At 47.3% G+C, this 19,923-nt stretch overlaps 1 protein-coding gene across 1 annotated transcript; it reads left to right on the top strand.

Annotated features, from left to right (window-relative positions):
- The first annotated feature begins 1,801 nt into the window (after nt 1-1,801).
- LLPH (LLP homolog, long-term synaptic facilitation factor) lies at nt 1,802-8,759 on the top strand. The gene is made up of 3 exons (XM_075551330.1): nt 1,802-1,930; nt 3,842-4,059; nt 8,111-8,759. Exons 2-3 carry the CDS (start codon nt 3,849-3,851, stop codon nt 8,287-8,289), a joined length of 390 nt encoding a protein of 129 aa, XP_075407445.1. The 5' UTR covers nt 1,802-1,930; nt 3,842-3,848; the 3' UTR covers nt 8,290-8,759.
- The last annotated feature ends 11,164 nt before the right edge of the window (nt 8,760-19,923 follow it).

Consider the following 19,923-nt stretch of genomic DNA (forward strand, 5'->3'; position numbering starts at 1 on the left):
ATTGGCCTCAGTTATTGGTGCATAAATTTGCATAATAGTTGTATTGGCTGGATTTCCTTGTTTGAAAATGGGTATTATCCTATCACAGACAGCAGTGTACTTCAAGAAAGATCTTGAAATGTTATTTGTGATGATGAATGTGATTATGCCATTGCTGGAATATGAGTATCGGACTCAAAATGGCCAATACCAGCTCATTTCACCTAATGCCTAGGCTAGCTACCTTTATGCATTCCATTTCACTTTTGAAGACTTCCAATTGTCCTAGATTCTCACTTTGAACATTCCATATCCTGATTATTAATGGATGTCTGCACTGTTTTCCCCTCATTTTGAGTGTGCTCTGTCAGCAAATTAAGGTCCTGACAGCTGTGCTCTACCCCCATCATCAAGGTCAACCCCAAGGAGGCAGAGCTTCCTCACTTGTTTGGAGTGCCTACCAACTTGAGGGCTCATCTTCTAGCTCTGTATCTATCTGCCAGTGCTCTGCTGTTGTTCATAAGGTATCATTGGTTAAATCCTTAGAAATGGACAGCCTAGCCCATCTTCCTCGTCTGTCCTTAGTGTGGGAGGTCTGCTGAAACCTGTCTACCATAGGAGACCCTGCAGGTATTTGAAATATAGGTGGCATAGCTTTCAGCAGTAGAGCAACATAAGACACCAACCACAGAAGGACAAACTGACAGACGAGTGGGGAGAAATTAAGTAGGTCATCACTAACAATTTCCTGCGTTTTCATACACATTGTAGGTCTTAAAAATACTAAAAAATAGTGCTGGGTAGCTAGAAGAGTATGCTTACAACTATAATGTAACAACAGGGAAAGATATGACAAAATAATAATTTATAAATTATCAAGGGCTCATGAGGGAGAGGGGAGCAGAGAGGAGCGGGGGAAAGAGGACCTGATGCCAGGGGCTTAAGTGGAGAACAAATGCTTTGAAAATGAGGGCAATGAATGTACAGATGTGCTTTACACAATTGGTGTATGTATGGGTTGTGTATGAGTTGTATGAGGCCCTAATAAAACGTTTTAAAAAAATAGCATTGGCCGAGGTCACTCAATTAAGGAGCTCCGAAACATCTGGGACAATTGCTTATCCAAATCACAACCAATTTGGGCGCCAAAAATATGCTCCAGGCCTTAGTTCTAAGATCTATACTAAACATAAAAAGTCTGATGTTCTTTGTGATGTGACCATCACTTATGTTAACTGTCATAGGCTTAACAGTAGTTTACAGTAATTAGGTAAATAGACAACTGAATTAGTTTGATCATTTTACCGTTTGAAACTTTCTCTAAGAATAAGATGAAAAAAAAATTGGGGCAGGGCGGGGAGGTAACAGCTTTAGTTACGTCTAACTGACAGACAACAAAGTACATATTTAGAGCAAACGGTTTACTAAGTTAAAAATAGCTGTACTCGTAAAACCATCATCTGGATTGGGAAAATCTTTGGGTGCAAATAAAAAATGCGTCTCCCAAATTTGAGCCAGAATTGACTCGAAGGCACCGCGTCTGGATTTTCGGTTTATCGCAATCCTGCATCGGGAAGAGCGTGACAAGGAAACCAGGAGTAGCGAGGCGACCGCTGAGGCTGCGTGTGAGAGCAAAAGCTCGGCTCCGAGCCCGACAGGCAGGGTCCCCCAGCCCCAGCCAGCACTTGGATTTACACTGGACTCGGGCTTCCCAGCCTGCGTCCGGGGAGCAGGCGTACCGAGGCCCCGGACTCTACGCCGCCCTCGTACCGACAGGTTAGACGGCCTCAGCGGCCGCCCTAACGACCCCGCCTCTCGAGCGCTTCCGGCCGCCCCGGCTCCCGGCGTGCAGCGCGCCCGTGGGGGCGGAGCCTGGCCGGAAAGCGGAAGAGCCGTCACTTCCGCGCTGCGTGAGCTGCCTGTTACACGTGAGTTCGGAACACTTGCCCAGGTGAGTCCAGAGCCCCCCGCGTCTAGGGGGCATAAGACGTGGTGTCCGAGTCGGTTGTTTGTTCAAGCCGCGTCCCTCGCGGGGCCACGCGCGGTGCCGAGACGCAGGCCTCCGTAAAGGACTCCGGGGGAGTCCCGTGGTCTCCGCGGCGCCCCCGCCCCCCGCTTCCCTTGCTCAGGTTAACCCCAGCCCTGGCGCTGGCGGTTAGTTGTCAGATGGTTGTTAGGCGTTATTGAATGATTCCGACTCATAGGCACCCCCTGCGTGCATGGAGTTGAGTGCGTGTGACCTTTTGGAAACTGACCACACACCACCACTCATCCGAGGCCCCTCTGCGTCGGCTCCGACTGCCACCTTTTCTGCTAGTAGTACAGCGTCAGCTCTTTTTTGTGGTTTGCTCCTCCTTCGCAGCCCTCTGTCTCACCTCTTCATGGGACTTGGGCAGTTACATGTGTACAGCGGGCAGAATACGTTTGTCTGCTGGCGTCCAAGAGTCTCTCAAGGAGTGTATTCAGTAAATACTATTCAGCCAATACTCGCATTGTTGTATGCTTTGCTATTGTTAAGTGCCGCCGAGTTAGTTTCAACTCACAACAACCCTCTGTAGAATGAAATACTGCCCAGTCCTGTGCCAACCCCACCATGCTCAAGTTTGAACCCTTTGTTGCAGCCACCGTGTCGAGGTTTATCCTTTTCCTGTGTTCATTGGAGCCGTGGTGTGTTGGGCTGTTTATGCACTGTGCTGCTAACTGCAAGGTCAGCCGTTCGAACCCACCAACTGTTCCCGTGAGAGCTTTAAGGTTTCTTTGAGTTGGCATCGACTGGATGGTGATGTAGTTAGTGTCTGGCTGCTAACTGAAAGGTCAGCAGTTTGAAACCACCAGCCTGCCCCTCGGGGAGTTATAGTTTTGGAAACCTGCAGAAGCAGTTCTGTAGGGTCTCATATAGTCACTGCGAGTTGGAATCGACTCTGATGGCAGTGAGTGTGCAGATTGCTAGGGAGCGGGCAGCTGTGAGCAAGATCTGCTTAGTTGAGACCTACTTAGCCCCAACTCCAACCGGAAACAGGAAAACTAGCTGATTTCACACCGTAGCACATATTGAAAAAAGTAAACAGATGATGTGGTTATGAATAAAGGGAGGCCAGCTTCCCACTGAGTCAGAGGAACCCTTTCTTAGCTAGTGAAGGATGGGCCTTTGAAAGAGTAAGGCCCAGGCAAAGGAAGAACCGGTGTAAAGCAGCGGAGATGGACATAATTTGTACTTTTCCCCTGTGTAACTGGATCTCAGGTGTGGTGGTGGAAAGTGAGGCGAGATGGAGTGAAAGGAGGAGGTGGGGCCAGGTCCAAAACTTGACATGGTCCCATCTCTGAATTGCTTACACTGACGGCTTGTGTAGGAATTGGGACTGGGGCTGAGGGTTGAACAAAAACACAAGACTTCAAATTGACAAATTTTAAATTGGGAGATGAATAATGAGAACGATGAAGATGGGCGCAATATCAGGCTTAGGGGAAATCTTGATTGATTTGAGAGATGGTGTTTATAGAAACATTTCATAAGCTGTAAGCTAGCGTTAATGATGTTCCTTCCATTTCTGAGAAGTGAGATTTCTGCAGCTTACAAGGAAACTCAAGGGGTTTTCTGAACTGGTTTAGTTTTCAGTTTGCCAGTGGACATGGGAAAGTTTGATTTGATGTTGTTGATATTTAGTGAATGTACACAGGACGTTGATCCTCACATGAGTTGTACATAAGAGTCATAAACAACAAAAAAAAAAGAGTCATAAACCATGAACAAAGCGAAACACTGTCCCTTTCCCTCGTGTTTCATAAAGTTAGCCTGGTTTTCCAATGCTTTTTGCATTTTTAAAATTTGGGTCATAAGTATGTATTTTTGTTAACTTTCTAGGTAAAACATGGCTAAAAGCTTACGGAGTAAGTGGAAAAGGAAAATGCGTGCTGAAAAGAGAAAAAAGAATGCCCCAAAGGAGCTCAACAGACTTAAAAACATCCTCAAAGTAGACGGTGATGCTTTAATGAAAGATGTTCAAGAGATAGCAACTGTTGTAGCGCCCAGACGTTGCCAAGAGAAAATGCAGTGTGAGGTCAATGAAGAAAAAGGTGAAGGTAGGTGTTTTGTTTACACACACACACACACACACACACACACACACACATTGTATGTACAAGGGCACTTCAAAAAGCTTCTGGAAAATTGAATGAAAAGACAATGGAATTTTCCCACGAACTTTTGAAAGCTCCATCGCATCAGGAGCCCTGAAGGTTCAGTGCTTAACCACTCAGCTGCTAACCAGAGGTCACGGGTCTGAGCCTATGAACCGCTCTGTCGAAGAAAGATGTAGCAGTTGCTTCTGGAAAGATTACTGCCTTGAAAACCATATAGGGCACTTCTACTCTGGATTGCCAACTGGCTGCAACAGTGGACCCACCCAAGGCCGTTGTGAGATTGTGAGGCTGGTGCATGAACGAGCAGCGTTTCAAACACCTGCTATCCTTAAGGTTGGACTCGACTCAGGGACACCCAACAGCACTGTCTTATGTGGTTACTTTGAGTCAGAATCAGCTGGACAGCAATGGGGGTGCAGTGTGTGTGTGTTGTGTAAAATTCTCTTTCATTTTGGTGACTTTTCCTCCTTTTGACTTTCTTTTACCCCCATGCAAACTGTGTCCTCCCATGCCCATGTTTTTCTTCTAGCTTGACCTACTTTAAAGCCAGTTTGTGTGAATAGCCAATTTTGGATCATTCCAGGTGGGCTTTGGTGGTTTCCTAAAGGCATAGGTGCTGTAGGACTAGACAAACCCACATAAGCCATGGTTGGCAGAGTTCACAGTCCAATTAGAATCTAGACAGGATAGAAGGCTGTGTGAGTCTGGGTAGACTAAAGAAACAAATCCCATGGACACAAATATGTGTATAAGAAAGAGATTTATATACAAGAGCAATTGAACATTGAGAAAACATCCCAACCCAGTTGAATCCAAGGCCGTAAGTCCGATACTAGCCCATATGTCTGATACCAATCTGTAGTCTTCTTCAGACTCATAAAACACATGCAATGATGCCGAATGCAGGATGATCACAGGCCAGTGGGTAGAAAGTCTTTGGATCCAGTAGCGTTGTAAGCATCTCAGCGCTAATAGGGATCTCTGCGACTTCTCTGGCTTCAGAGGTCTGGTTGCATCCATGTGGCTTATCTGGCTCAGGGCACTAGGGTGGTTCCATGTGTCTAGTCAGCTGCCATGTCTCCCAGGTTGTGGCAGAGAGAGACGTGTCTCCCGCCTCCAAGGAGGAAGTACCGGATTTCCCTGAATTCTCAGGAGAAGGCCATGCCCACACAGAGGCCTCTTTAGTTATGATCTGATTGACAAGCCAGACTCCACCCCTATACTCTTACTCCTCAAATTGACAAACAAGTATATATCTACCACAAAGGCCTTTCTTCATCCTCTTTGTAAGATCTGGTTACCGTTCTACGAGCCCTGTTTCCTTGGACTGTACCGCTGACAGCCGCAGGTTTCTGCTGTGTCTGATCTGGGCGGGCTTGAGGGACATGGGCGGCGATCATTCTCTAAAGGTGCAGACGCCGTGCGGGAGTTTTCGCATGCTAGGGTATATTACTTGTGCTATGGCCAGGTTGCATTGTCTGCTTTTGCTATACTGTTTACGTTGTCCAAAGTTGCTTTTTGTGTTTTACTCTTCCTTTTAAGTGACCTCATTGTGAAGGCGTTCTCTAATTGAGCTGGCGGCTCGTTACATTGGTTTTTGACGTGTGATGTACCTAAACACAGTCTGCTGTTTCCCTCTCAGGATCTCTTCCTTCTTCCCATTCTACTCCTTAATTGTGTTTCTTTCGCAGTCGCTCACTGCCATCGAGTCGATGCCAACTCATAGCGACCCTATAGGACAGACAGGGTAGAACTGTCCCTGTGGGTTTCCAAGACTGCCCCTGCTGACAGGAGTAGAAGCTTCATCTGAGGAGCTTGCAGGCCACTGCCCAGCCTGTGACCACTGTGCCCCAGGCTCTGTCTTTCCTATTGGAGGTTGGTTTGCTGGAATAGCTCACGAATGACGGCTTGCATTTAAGAATGGTGACTGGAAGCCGGCATAGGGAACGTTTGTTAACCGCCTGGCTTCCTAGGAGGAAGATGGGACAGATCCCAGGAGCCTTTATCACATGCTCCCCTGGTACCGAAAGGCTTGGATGACAGAGAGGGTTATACTATGGGCTGCTGATTGAAGGGCGTTAGTTGAAACCGATTAGCCTCTCCGAGGGAGGAAGTGAGACTTTCTGCTCCCAGAACGAGTCGTGGAAAGCCCAGGGGTGCTCCTCTCCTGCCCCAGAAGGTCACTTTGAGTCTGCATGAGTCTGTAGCGGTGAGGAATTTTTTCATTTAATGTTTTTAGTTGAGGCCTGCACTTGCAGGTCTTTGGGGTCTCTCTCTGGAGAAGAAGTCCGTGGATTCTGCCCGGGGAACTGTCTCGCTGCCTTCTCTCCTAGAGCATTACAGGAGCAAAATGGTGAATGGCTCGAAAGGCAGGGAGGGGTGTGCCCCATTTAGTTACCTACCTGCTCATTCTTGATCTTATTCCTTCACCACCACCACCCCAAACCCTACCTCCCCTACCCCGCACCCCCCATATCAAAACCCTCTGCAAGTCTTACTGACTGCCCCTTCAGACAGAGCAGGAGGCTGGGCAGTTTCCTCCAGCTACCATGCGAACACCTGTATCCAAACCACCGCCAACTCTTGCTTCTCTCATAACAATAGTGTTTTTGTTTCACTCGGTTTCCGCTTTTGTTCCCTTCTGCTCCCCCTTCTCCAGAGCAGCCACGTTTTCTTAGAACATAAGCCAGATTCTGTCACTTCCATATTTCTAGAACGTAAGCTGGATTTTGTTGTTCCCCATGTTTAGAAGTGCTCTCTGGCTCCCCATGTGCCCTTAGAGTCTGCCATGTTTCCTCACCTCTCACAACCACAGGCGGATATTGTCTCTGTTTGCTGTGTTGTTCTCCCCTCCAACGAGCCCTGCCAACTCCGTGCTGGGGAGCGTCTCAGCACCGCGCTCGCCCAGCCTCTGCGGTGCTGCTGTGAGACAGTTGATTGTGTGGAGCCCTGCTGGCGCGGTGGATTGCACATTGGGCTGCTAATCAAAGTCAGCAGTTTGAAACCACCAACCGCTTCTCGAGAGAAAGATGAGTCTTTCTGTTCCGGGGAACAGTGGCGGGGTTGGAAACCCACTGTTCTCTGAGCAGTTGCACCCTTCCTCTGTGAGCCGACATCGACGCAGTGACAGCGAGTCTGTTTGTTTGGTCTTAGGAATGTTGGGCAGCATTCTAAGGGCTGTGAAAGCTGTAATGAGTATCAGAGAAATGGTGTCCATCCTAGTGGAATGTGCAGAGGAGACAGAACCAGATCAATAAATGAAAATTACCCCAGCCAGTGGAGGTTGAGGAAGGCCTTGCATACCAGGGTGAGGTTCTGTGGAGACGAGTTACAGAGAAGGTGGGTGGGGTGGGACTACAGCCTGGCTGTCCTGAGCTTGCTGGCCTGCCTCTTGTCGGTAGGCAGGCTGGTTCGCAGGCAGCAGCTGTGTCTGCTGTCGTCTCTGGACCATCTCTAGCATCACAGGCCTGATGCTGCCAGCCCCATCCAACTCTTCCAAGTTCTCTTCACTAGGAGTGGGCAGCCATTCTCAGTCACTCCATGTCCTTGGCCTTTACCACGCCAAAGGAAAGGAGCGCCTGGGGGTGGGGTGGACTTCTCACTGCAAGGGTCCAGAAGCACCAGCCATTCAGAGGGACAAAGATGAGGCTTTCTGCTCTGGTCAAGATTGACAGCCTCAGAAACGCCCAGGGGCAGGTCTACCCTGCCCTGTGGGGCCGTTGTGAGTCAGAATCGACTCGAAGGCGGTGGGTTTGGGTTTCTTCCAAAGGGCAGTCATGGCAGTGCCCTCTGAGACTGAGCAGAGCGTGCCCTTAGTGACTCACAAACAAACCCTGTTCCTGCTTCCAGCATGGATGTGGTTCACCTGAAAGGGTTTTAACATTTTTTAGACAGGTTCTGCCAGTTTGGGCATTCTCCCACTTAATGTATTTCCACAGGATTGAAATTTCAGACATGAGTGTTGATTGTGGTTTTTCTGGTCTTGATTCAGGTGACATGACCATGGAGACTGAGATTAAGAGGAATAAGAAGAGCCTTCTAGACCAGCATGGACAGTACCCAGTGTGGATGAACCCGAGACAGAGAAAAAAGCTGAAGGCAGAGCGAGAAAAGAAGAAGGGGAAAAACAAAGCCAAAGCGGGGAAGGCCGCGAGAGGCTTAGCCTGGTAGACTCAGAGACGCCACTGGAACGGGGCGCGGGCAGGGGGTTGATGAAATCCTGAGTGGATTTCACTTTGACCCGCTGGCGATGATGTATTTTTCCCCGATTCGTACCTCGTAGAACTCAAGTTCATGTGGAGCACCCAGTTTCTTTGTCTAAAGAGAGCTGTATGTACTGGTGTTTCCATCAGAGGGGCTGTATTATCCAGGTGTTTTCAGATGTCAGAGTCTGTCCAGTATGAACTCACTGTGATTGTCTGTGCAACTTCATCATTGTCAGTAAGTGCCAGACGTACTGGCAAATTTAAGATCATCGGGCTTTGCCGCAGCTTTGAAGCAGCAGTAATTATAAAAGATGGATCTTATGGGCAGTGCTTTTTTGGACTTTAAATTTTGTTCACTGCGGAATAAAGACTATTTGTGTATAGCTCTTAAAGTTTGACTTTTATCTTTAATAAATCCATAGTAGTTTTCCTGTGGCCAGCTTCAGTCTCTTTTTTTTTTTCCTAACCCTAACCCTAGTCTCTCTTTTTAAAACTGGAATGTTAACGTGTAAACCCGTGTGCTGTTTCATTTTCTGGGATTTAGACATCCCAGATGTACTGGTTTGTTGCTTTTCACTTTCTGTATTGTTGTACCTTAAGGTCTAATGTAACATTTTCCTAAGCATGTTCCTCAGAATCACTTCTCCAGTTGATGCAAAGAAGAGGTTTGCGGTCATGTCAGTTGAAGAATCGCTGCAAGTATTAGCAGTTGATCTCACACAGAGATCAGCTTTGACTCCTGGAAACTAGTATGCCCAGACTAGCATCCAAAGCCAAACCAAACTCAACTGCTGTCAAGTTGGTTCTGACTCATTGTGACTCTACAAGACAGGGAAGAGCTGCCTTTGTGGGGTTCTAGACTGCAACTCTGGATGAGAATAGAAAGCCTTATCTTTCTTCCTGGGAGCAGCTGGTTTCAAACCGCTGACCCAGCAGTTAGCAGCCCCAGGAGTAACTCACTCCACCACCAAGCCTCCAGGAAAGGCTAGTCTAAGGAATAATTTCCAATGACATCAGTATGATTACAGTTTTCTAATTGCACTAGATTAAATTTCATTTTAAAATTAAGCACTCCAAATGTGGCATCAGCCCTAAAGTTTCCCTGTAATCCAGTTGTTCACCGAGACAACAGAGGTTGAGTGCTTGCTGTGTGCCAAGCACTTTTCCAGCTCTGGGGACACGGGACAAGACGGAGTGCCCTTGTAGGTTGAACGGTGGTATGTCTGCTCAGAAGAAGGGGCTCACTTGAGGGGACAGCAAACTTGAGCGTGAGGTTGGGCAGAATGAGGTCGCTTAGTAGTCAGCACACATTGATGGGTGGGATGTGATAAAGAAAGAGTACATGACCTAGATCTTTTAAGAGATATCTAAACTTGAATGTCAGTAAAATCTTGAAATTGTGTGAATATAATCAACTTTCCCCAATGTACTCAATGGCTAGTTCTTAGAAAAATTATAATTTTGAAATAATTTCCTCAAAAAAGCTAAGAAAGTATGAGGTAAGACAAATAAATGTCCTTCATAACCTATTTTGGTCTTTTAGTATAGTAATAAACAATAGAGTTTGTGAGAAAACCTGAGTGGATAAATGTTTACTCATAAAATTGAAGTTGCTAACATTGTCCAATTAAATGGTTGATAATATTAGTCAAAATATACTTACTAAATTTGTTATCTCTTGCCTTTCCTCGTTGGAATTGACCTACACAGGTGATGTTACAGATTTAGAACACTTAGTTACATGTGGGCAGCATTTCCGGTGTCATCTAAATGGCTCTCCAGAGTCCCCTAGTGGTGGTGTGGGTTTGGTGTTCACTGCAATATTGGTAGTTGAAACCCACCAGCCACTCCAAGGGAAAAAGTGAGGTTGGCTGCTCCCGTAAAATCCCAGAAACACAATGTGGGCTGGCTGTGAATCGGAACCAATCAGTGGCAGTGGACCTGGTGTGGGGACTTCAGTGATGCAAGAGACTGGCCGGTATGTGTTTGCATGTTCTATGACTTCTAAGAGCCCTGGTGGCCTAGTGGGTATTCACTGGGTTGCTAACAGAGGTCACTTGTTCAAAACCACCATCCACTCAGCAGGAAAACACGAGGCTTTCCACTCCTGTAGAGTTCCAGTCTCAGAAGCCCACACGGGCAGTACTACCCTGTTTTGTCTGGTCCCTCGAGTCACAACTGACTCAATTCTTAAAAGAGTTTGGGGTGGGGTAGGGGCTGGGGGACATGCTTTTTCCCCACACCACTTTGTTAATGTGACTGTTTGTCACCACCTTTTGACACAGCAGGTGATCTGGCCACTACATGTCCACGCACACGCTTAGCCTAGTGACTTGAGCTGCCTTGGCAGTAGCCTAGGTGGGCATATCATTTTGCTACTCTGAATAATATTTTTCCTCGTTGGAAAACAAGCGTATGGAGAACAGTCCCGTCGAGTTGGCTCAGTGTAACAACACTGATTTCTAAAGGCCTAGTACAGGCACCATTGGGCCAGAGTAGGCTTAGAAACAAGACCCTTGAAGATGAAATTGGAGGTGTTTTCAATAAGAGTTGTCTCTTAGCTACACACACCTCCACTCTACATTGACCAAGAGTTCATTTTACTAAAGAACCTGCTTGATGGCGAATGCTTTAGACCACGGCATTCACGTTCGGTTACGTACACATTAGGTTACGTACACCTTATGACAACTCCCTTCCACCCGTTAGGTAAGCCAAGGGGAAGGAACCAGAATGACTGACTCTGCTCCTAGTGCCTAAAGTCTCTCAGTATCACATGTAGAAAGAAATATTACCCCCCCCCTTAGTTACAGTCATGCTTTACGGGTTTCTTAAATGTGAGCCAAAATAAAGGGGAAACATCCTTGAACATAGGTTATCAGAGGGAATGCAGGGAAAGTGTTCAACGTGTGTGGGCTGATGCTTAGTCACCTTCCATGTGTGCCGTGTCATCACCTTCAAGCGGTGGCCTTCAGTGACGGCAGCACTGGCATTGTCACCTGTGGGTTATCTTCACCCTCCCCCGGCCCAGCGTGATCATCCTGTAGATCCAGTTAGCGTGCGTCTGGGGATCTTGCAGACTGAAGCAGACAAGAGCAGTGCGGTTTCTTCATGGACTTGTCATTGTTAGCCTCGGCCTTCTGCCACAGGGTCTCGGTGGTGGAGTGGTCGGGTTTATCTCCAGGAGTCTCTTGGCGGCCATGTAGCCCCTGGTTGAGTTGTCTCGCAGGGGTTGGCCCTTCAAGATCCTCTCCGTGTTTGCTGTCCGTCCATACATGCTCGTGGCAGTGCAGCATGGGGTTGTCACTCATCAGTTGGACACCACCATCTTTTCCACTTCTTTCTCCAAGATGTCCTTCATGATTTTTGCAGACTTTCAAACTCAGTCTTCTCCTCCTTTTTCTGCTCTTCGTCTTCCAGCAGTTTCAAGCCCTTTGATGACAGTCACTAAAGTCTTGCCCCAAGCTCCTTCCGCTGCTGGACACAGTACTCGTCCATGGGCTCGATCATGTAGATCACTTCTAAGCTGTGCTTCCACAGGCGCTCGACGGAGGCCGAGTTAGCCACCTGGTCCTAAGTTTCCCTGGTGATGTAACAGATACGTTTCTGGTTCTCCCTCATCCTCGGGAAATAGCCCTTGAGACAAAGGATCTCGTCCCCTGAGGCAGACGGGTCACGTCTTTTCTAACTTTAAAGATTATAAATGGATATGCATAATGTAATCTTTAATCTTTTCTATAGTTAGCTTGTCTTTTAAAAATTTAACATCCTTTTAGGTCACTGATGTTTTCCAGAGAATCGCCGTAAAACCACCAGGTGGAGCTCACGTTAAACACAATTAGGTGGAATGGGCTGAATCGCGTTAGAAATTGAACATTACTTACGTTTTTGTTCCTAAGGAAATTAAATGTCACTTATGGAAAATCAAAACTAGTCTCACTTATTGTTGCTTCAGGATCCCTGCTTGTATAGTGGTTTCATATTGGGCTGCTAACCTCAAGGCCAGTGGTTTGAAACTACCAGCCACTTCCACAGGTGAAACACAGGGCTTTCAATTCCTGTAAAGAGTTAACAGTCTTGGAAACCCACAGGAGCAGTGAGTGTTACCTGCCATAGGGGGTTGCTATGGGTCTAAATTGACTGGATTGCAGTGAGTTTGTTTGATTTTTTATTTTTGGTTATTGGTTGGTTGCTTGTATGTTACGCCTTTGTCTAAATGTTTTAATCCTAAACTTTTTCAGTGTTAATTCATCCAATCCATTTTGCAATTCTGTGAGTTAGGTTTTAATTATATGGGTGGGGAAACAAGCACACAGGTCTGTTAGCAAAAAACTAGGAGAGCTGGGATTCAAACCCAAGCAGCCTAGCTTCAACTCTTAGAACGCTATTCTGCCTCTCAAGGATGAGCCAGTGCTTGCTAAGATAGAAAATTAACTTTAGTATGAGATTCAGGCCCTGGTGGCTGATGCTTCAGCCACCGGGTCAGAGAAATAGCTGGTTTTAGTAGGGATGGTTTACAGAACTTCCTGAACTCTCTAGACCTAAAGTGGACTGGAGATCTGGAGATAGAGTTCCCCTGGGAATGGCCTGCCCAGGCCTAATGGTGAATTTACAACCCATGATCCATGATACGCTCACCAACAACAGGGAGTCCAAATTGCAGGTGAAACTGTAGTGGAGCCAGGTAATGGGGTTAATCACATATTTTTCTCTAATGTTACGTCAATACAGTCTTTCTCAGTTGTCACACTGCGTGAAATAAGGTAAGCTATAGTGTATTTGTGTTTGTAAGAGAAGTTGGGTACCTTCTAAATTTCAGTCCATATAGCTGGGACATGATTTTTGCCATTAGCAGCTCAACTCATCACCCACTGTGCCACCAGGGCTCCCTGGGACATGATTTTTATGTTGGAAAAGAAAATAATGCTAGAAATGATTTATACCTGAAATGGACTGGGTGTATGGAGTTTAGAATAGTGAGATGCTAGCCACAGAATAAATGTCAAGATTGAAAGGGGTCTACAGAGACCTCACGGAACCCTGCACTTATAAATGCTATGACTGAGGTACAGATGTTGGGTTGTTGGTGAAGCTTGCTTGCTAGCATAAGACACTAACTTCTGATGCCACCCTTCGGAGTAAAGCAAATTCACGCTATACAAAAGACAATGTCCCATCCCCCACCCCCCCAACCGTATTTGCCATTATATAAATGCACCCTGGCCACAGACCCCATGTCTACAAGCACTGGAAGTGGTTGCGGTTGTCAAGTCAGCTAGTCAGCTCCAGTGTGCAGCGACTGCCCAGCAGAAGTAAGCACTGCCTGGTTTGCACTGACACAGTTTAGGCAGAGTCTCCGCCCATTGTTGCAGCCACCCCGTCAATCAGTCTCAGTGAGCGCTTCTCTTTGTGCTGCCTTCTAGTTTACCAAACGTGATATCTTCTCCAGGGACTCGTCCCTCCTAATATGTCCCAAGTACATGGCATGAAATCTTGCCATCCTCACCTCGAGAGAGCATTGTGGTTGTACTTCTTCCAAGGTAGATTTCTTTGTTCTGGCAGTCCACAGTATATTTGATATTCCTTGCCAACATTGTAACTCAGATTCTGTTTCTAGTCGTTGCTTTACATTGTCCAGCTTTTGTATATGTTATGAGGTGTGGTAATTACATAATTTCATGTCAACTTTAAGTGCAGGTGTGGAGACTAGCCTGTCAATCAGGCCACAGCCTTATGGCGCTTCCTTGTGGAAGGTTCTGGGAACCTGCCCCTCTCTCACTGCCTTCATCATGCCAGCGAGCCACACTGAGACCTGTGCAAACCCTGGAGATGCATCCACCGCCTGTGGATCCACAAGACTTTGCATCCACCAGCCTGTGATGTTCCTGCATCATTGCATGTGGCTTTGTGAATCTGAAGAGGGCTTTATGGACTAGTATTGGACTTACGGACTAATATCAGACGTACGGACTTGAGTTGGACTGGACTGGGTTGTTTCTGTACATGCAATTGCTTCTTGACACACAGTTCTTTCTCATGCATGTTTGAGACTCCTTGGGTTTGTTTCTCTAGTCAACCCGGCCTAATCACCAACTTGATTCGGTGTATAGCTTAGTCACTTTTATACGTTTTATGGCATGTTTGCCTGGTGCAGCATGTCGTTGTTGGATTTCCATGGATGTTGATTGTAGATTAGATCCATTAACAGGTGGGATGGGGTGGTTGAATAGTCACTAGTTCAAAACCCCCTCTGTTGTCCCACGGGGGCTGTGAGGCAACCAGAGGGGCTAGGACCAGGTTGGGTTGGGCCTATTTATAGTTAGCTTCACCTAGTGGAATTTTACATAGTGGAATGCTTTGCTAGGCTGGGTTGTCTAATCAGTGACCCTCATTGTGGTAGTTACATAACCTGTTGTCAATTTGAGACTTCAGAGTGAAGGGGTGAAGTTTAGCCTGTCAATCAGGTCCCAGCTTGATGACCTTATTTCGAGGAGCTAAGGAGATAAATAACTTGCTTTAGTTGGGACACATACTCCCTGGAGACATTTCAGCTGACAAGACACATGGAGCTACGCTAGTGCCCTGAGTTGGAGGAGCCACGCAGAGACCCGTGCCAGTGCTGAGATGCTTACATTGCCACTGGATGCACAAGACTGCCCATCCACAGGCCTGTGATCTTTCTGCACTCGGCGTCATTGCCTGTCTTGCGTGAGTCTGAAGAGTATTTTATAGATTGGTAACAGACATATGGGCTAATATTGGACTTAGGTACTTGATTTGGATTGGGCTGGGATGTTTTCTCAATATTCAGTTACCCTTGTATATAAAGCTCTTTCTTATACACATATTAGTGTCTCTATGAATTTGTTTCTCTCGTCTATCTAGACTCACACACTCCTCCGTGTAAGAAAGGAGTCCAACTGAAGTCCATAGGTCTGATACTAGCCTGAACGCTCTTCAGACTCGTGTAGCAGATGGCCAATGGCACAGCCAGGTGAAGCAGAAGTAGGGAGATCACAGGCTGGTAGGTGCAGAGTCACATAGATTCAAGGTCAATGGAACCATGGTAGGGCGCTGACAACTCTCAGAGGCAACTCACGTGGAAGGAGGCAGAGCCCTAGCAAGCAGGAGGGTGAAGGGGCAGAGAGAGAGGGAGACATCCCCATTTTCTCCTTTTTAAAAAGGCCACCTCCCCAAGAAGGCATCACCAGGCTACCATCTGATTGACAGGTTGGACCCCACCCCTGCACTTTCGTATAAATTCAAGTTGACAAAATCTAACTACCGCAAATGCCAGTGACCTTAAGTACTTATTTTGAAATGGGAATTCAATGTGAGAGAGTAAATGAAACTTATTTTGTAGAAAGGTAAGAACACCCCAGCAACACTTAGAGAATTCTCAATTATATGTCTGCTTCACTTAATCCTTATAACCACCCTGTGGGATCAATACACTCATTATCCATATTTTCTGATGAGGAAATCACCTTGGAGAAGCAGCACACTTGTTCAAAATCGTACAGCTGTTAGGGAAGCAGGGCTGTTTCAGAGAGAAGAGGGCATTCCCCTGGAGACAGACCTCGACTCCATCCAAGGAAGAACTTCTGACCAAGATGCTGGGAGACAGAAGGGCAGCCTGCGACAGCCACTTGGCTGGGATGGAGTGGAATGGATTCAGACATTGTTCTTGGAACTTGAGTTCAAAGCTGTGAACATCCATTCCAGCCAAGCAATACCTTGTAGGAAGTTGTTACCTCTGAAGTCATATCATGCTTATTGTACTCTTAAATACCTTTAGGCACAATTCCTGCACTGTTTCCAGTGCTGTACCCCATATGGCTATGGCTCGTCTTGCGGTGGGGCTGACCCTACAGCCCTCTCTGTACATTGGCTGCTCTGAGCAGGAATGTTGTCCTTGGGGCTTGGTGGGCGGGGATGCAGTCCACTCGCTCCTTCCCTCTTAGTTTGCTCCTGTGTGTGGTCTAAACAGACCCACCCCTCTCTCCTGGCTGCATCTTCAGTGATGTCCTTTGGAGTGCATTCTTCTGGGGAGGAGGTCTACTGAGCTGGGATTGGGGTCGGTCCTGCAGACCTCTCTGAGTTCACTGCTTCTTGCCAGTGTGTTGCCCTCTAGGCTTGACACACCAGGTTCAGGTCTGGTCCCTCTCTCCCTTACCTGTGGAGACATAAACAAAAATATACCACGAGGCACTACATTGTTGTAGGCTTTACGTGTCCTTTTAGTAGCAATCACAGAATCTGAGAGCAATCACCTTAAATTGGCTAGTGTTGTTAGGTCCAGTATTCATTCTACTAATGTCCACAGCAAAATGTGGGAAAATGTCCTAAACATCTGCTTCAAGCAAGGAATGGGGTAAACTCTTCCAAATTTTCATTTGAAGAAGGGAGAAGTTTTATACTACATTAAGTTTATAATTTGCAGAGTGTGTTTAGGTTCCTAAAGCGATGAATTGCCTTGCCATTCTGCTATCTTATGAAACACTGTCTCTCTCACATTGCGTCTTTATAGTTTTCAATGCCGGCAAGACCTTTAAGTGGTCTTAGTTGGGTGTTGTGTATCATTGTACAGTAACCGCTCATCCATATGGTATTTCTGATCCATGTAATAAAGTACATTTGTCATGTATCTTGTGATCTGCATACCTTTCAGCTGTTACTCCATAAATCTGTTCCATCAGAGAACAGCTTTGTACAGCGGTGGTTGAAGCTGCTTCTAATAAACTAATATTTTGTGTCTTTTATATGTAATCAACAGGGAGTATTATAGACTTGTGCCTCTGTGGAGAAACATTCCACTAAACTTTTCTTCTTTTGACAATAATGGAAAGGAGTTAAAAAACAGGAAAAAGCACAGATGTTCAAGAACATATGTTCTTTGCTTCCAAAAGTCAGTTGAAGAGCCTTTTTTGGGGGAAGATCTTTTGTATTGCTTTTCCTTTCCTTTAAGCTTTAGAGAAGAAAGCACTCGAGATACAGGGGAAGACAGACCAACAACATTTCTCTGGGAGATGGTACTGGGTGCTATTTATCAGAATTCGAAGTGACCTCACCCTGCTCACACAAAGAGGTGCTGAGCAAGCCAGGCTGTAGGCAAGTGGCCACAGACTGCTCATCCCCACATGCTTCTCTGCTTCGAGAAAAGTGCGCGCCTCTGGTTTGGGTCTTTGTTCTGTCCCGAACCTCATGTCCACAGTCTTGGCAAAAGCACATTTTTAATAAATAAAGTAAAAGCCAACGTCCCTAGGCCAACTTTCCTCGTGACGTATTAGGTAGGGGCTAGGGCGCCTTTTTGTCAGTAGTAGACACTTGCTCAACGAGTCAAATCCACACAGACTTGGAAATTGGTTATTGACGAATATAGAGAAACACGTGCCATGGGAATGCTTAGAAGATGGGAGCGCTCTCCCTGGGGTGAGGGTGGCATGGAGGTCCTTTCTAAGCTAGTAAATCTATAAGAAGAGTTGCCACGGGAAAATGGGAACCAGCTGTTCAGATCGTCGCTGGGGAAATGGGGTTGAACCAGGGCTTTCAACCTGCTTGAGCCTGTTTAGTCATGGCTGAGGAAGCAAAATCGGAACAGACCTGACTTTTCAAAACCGGGGTAAAGCAGAGCAAGTAACCGGAACAGGGGAAATTACAGGTAACAGTCTCGGGACGGGGACTCGAAAGCAGCAGTGTGCCCTTTGAGGAGTCTCAGGTGGGAGCCTGGACGGTGGCGAGGTGTGTGGGGAGGGGCACCCATTCACCACTGCACGGTCGGCTGTCATCTTTGAATTGGGCACCGCTGTGTCTGACTCTGCCAGTCAAGACACGTGGTTACCACGTGCACGCTGCTGCCGCCCTTGTTTCCTAAGACGGACATGGAGCTTCTAGTAGGCTATCAGCCCAGACTTTTCCTGGTCCAGTTATAATTCAGTTTTACATGCATCTTACAAATTCTGGTCCATTCCAGTTTTGCTGCAGTGGCCCGGACTGAGGCTAGAGTGGGAAGAAGCTATTTGGAGCTCTGTGTTTTAACTGAACCAGAAGGACCTGAGTAAACGTAAGGGAGAATTTTCTGAATGTGGACCCTTTAAAGCCAGGCATGGGTTGAAAAGAGGCCGTGAGATACTCTCTGGGGGAGAAGCAGGGGAAGGGAGAATCCGGCTATATTTGGATGGCCTGAGTGTGAGTCTGTCCAGTGGTTCCATTCGCCTTTTCTTTCCCCCACGTCTCCGGTTATCAGGTTTTGAAGGTAACTCTGGAAGCGCACCGTTCAGTCATTCGAAACACAGTGCTCCAGAACTTTCCCGGTCTGTTGACCGTTTTGGTCTACAGACCCAAAAAACAAACCCACTGCTGTTGAGCTGATTCTGACCCATGGCAACCCTAGAGGACAGAGTAGAACTGTTCCAGAGGGTTTCCGGGATGGGGAATGTCTTATGGGAGCACGAAGTCTCCTCTTTGTGCCCCAGAGCAGTTGGCGGATTTGAACTGCTGCCGTGATGGTTAGCAGCCCAGCACTCAGCCCCGCTGCCCACAGGCCTTCTCCCATTGGAATAATTTTAGATAGAACAGGTGTGAGGGTATTAACTCACGGTTCCACTCGTGGGTTATTTTCCATCCGGACCGCTGAAGGCCAGTGCACGTGCTGAGAGGCGCCTGGGTGGCACAGTGGATTCCCTGTGGGGCTGCTCAAGGCAAGGCCAGCAGTTCTAAACCAGGTGCTGCTCCCCGGGAGACGGGTGAGGCCTTTTACTCCCCTACGATTCAATCTCAGAGATCCACGGGGGCCGTTCCACTCTGTCCTATTGGGTCCCCATGAGTCATCGACTCGATGGCAGAGAGTCTGGTTTGAGCGAGCTCCCAGGGCCGAGCTCCCAGGGCCTGGGAGGAATTTGGTGTCGAGCCATTTGGTGAAGAGTGGTTTGTGGGCCGAGTGCAGGGTTCGAGCCTGAAGGTTGGTTGCCAGGCCACTGCAGAGCAGGAGCCAGATGTGTGACTGGACCAAAGGGTGGCAGTCAACCTCTGCTCCTGGAATTCCCAGGAGCAGGGGCTGAGGGCACTGGCAAACTGGACTCCCTTCCTTTCTGGCTCCCCTCCCCTGCCCTGCTGTCTCCTCGCACTGGCCTTCTCTGTCTGTCCCCCCCTCTCTGCTGGCAGTCCTTCCTTCCACTTTTATTCCATGTTGCTGTGTGTGTGTGTGTGTGTGTGTTTTAGAAAGCCACGAGTCAAACACTTTATATTTACTTCTCATGAAAACATCAAAACAAAAACAAAGCGAACACATGTGGTTAGAAAGGCTTTCGGTCTCTAAGTGAACCGTGGCCCAGGCACCCTCGTCCGAGATAGGTGTGCTGCCTCTGGGCTGTTGTGTTGTCTTCTTTCCTGTCTGCACGTTGCTTTCACCTTGGCCTTCTCGTCTGGGTGGCCTTCTCATTTCTTCCTTGGGCTCCAATGGTTAGGTTTGTGGGGTGGCTACCCTCTGTTCCAGCTTCTCAACGCTGAAAAAATTCACGAGGCAGAAGCACTTTTGTGAGCCCAGTCACTGGTGCAGGAAAGGGACGTTTCCGGTAATCCGTCTCACACAGGCCACTCT

Source organism: Tenrec ecaudatus, chromosome 6, assembly GCF_050624435.1.
Source record: "Tenrec ecaudatus isolate mTenEca1 chromosome 6, mTenEca1.hap1, whole genome shotgun sequence".
NCBI lineage: Eukaryota > Metazoa > Chordata > Mammalia > Afrosoricida > Tenrecidae > Tenrec > Tenrec ecaudatus.

Coding starts and splice junctions, on each gene's coding strand:
- LLPH (XM_075551330.1), top strand. CDS start 3,849: ATGGCTAAAAGCTTACGGAGTAAGTGGAAAAGGAAAATGCGTGCTGAA. Junction 4,060..8,110: donor CAATGAAGAAAAAGGTGAAG/GTAGGTGTTTTG, acceptor GTCTTGATTCAG/GTGACATGACCATGGAGACT.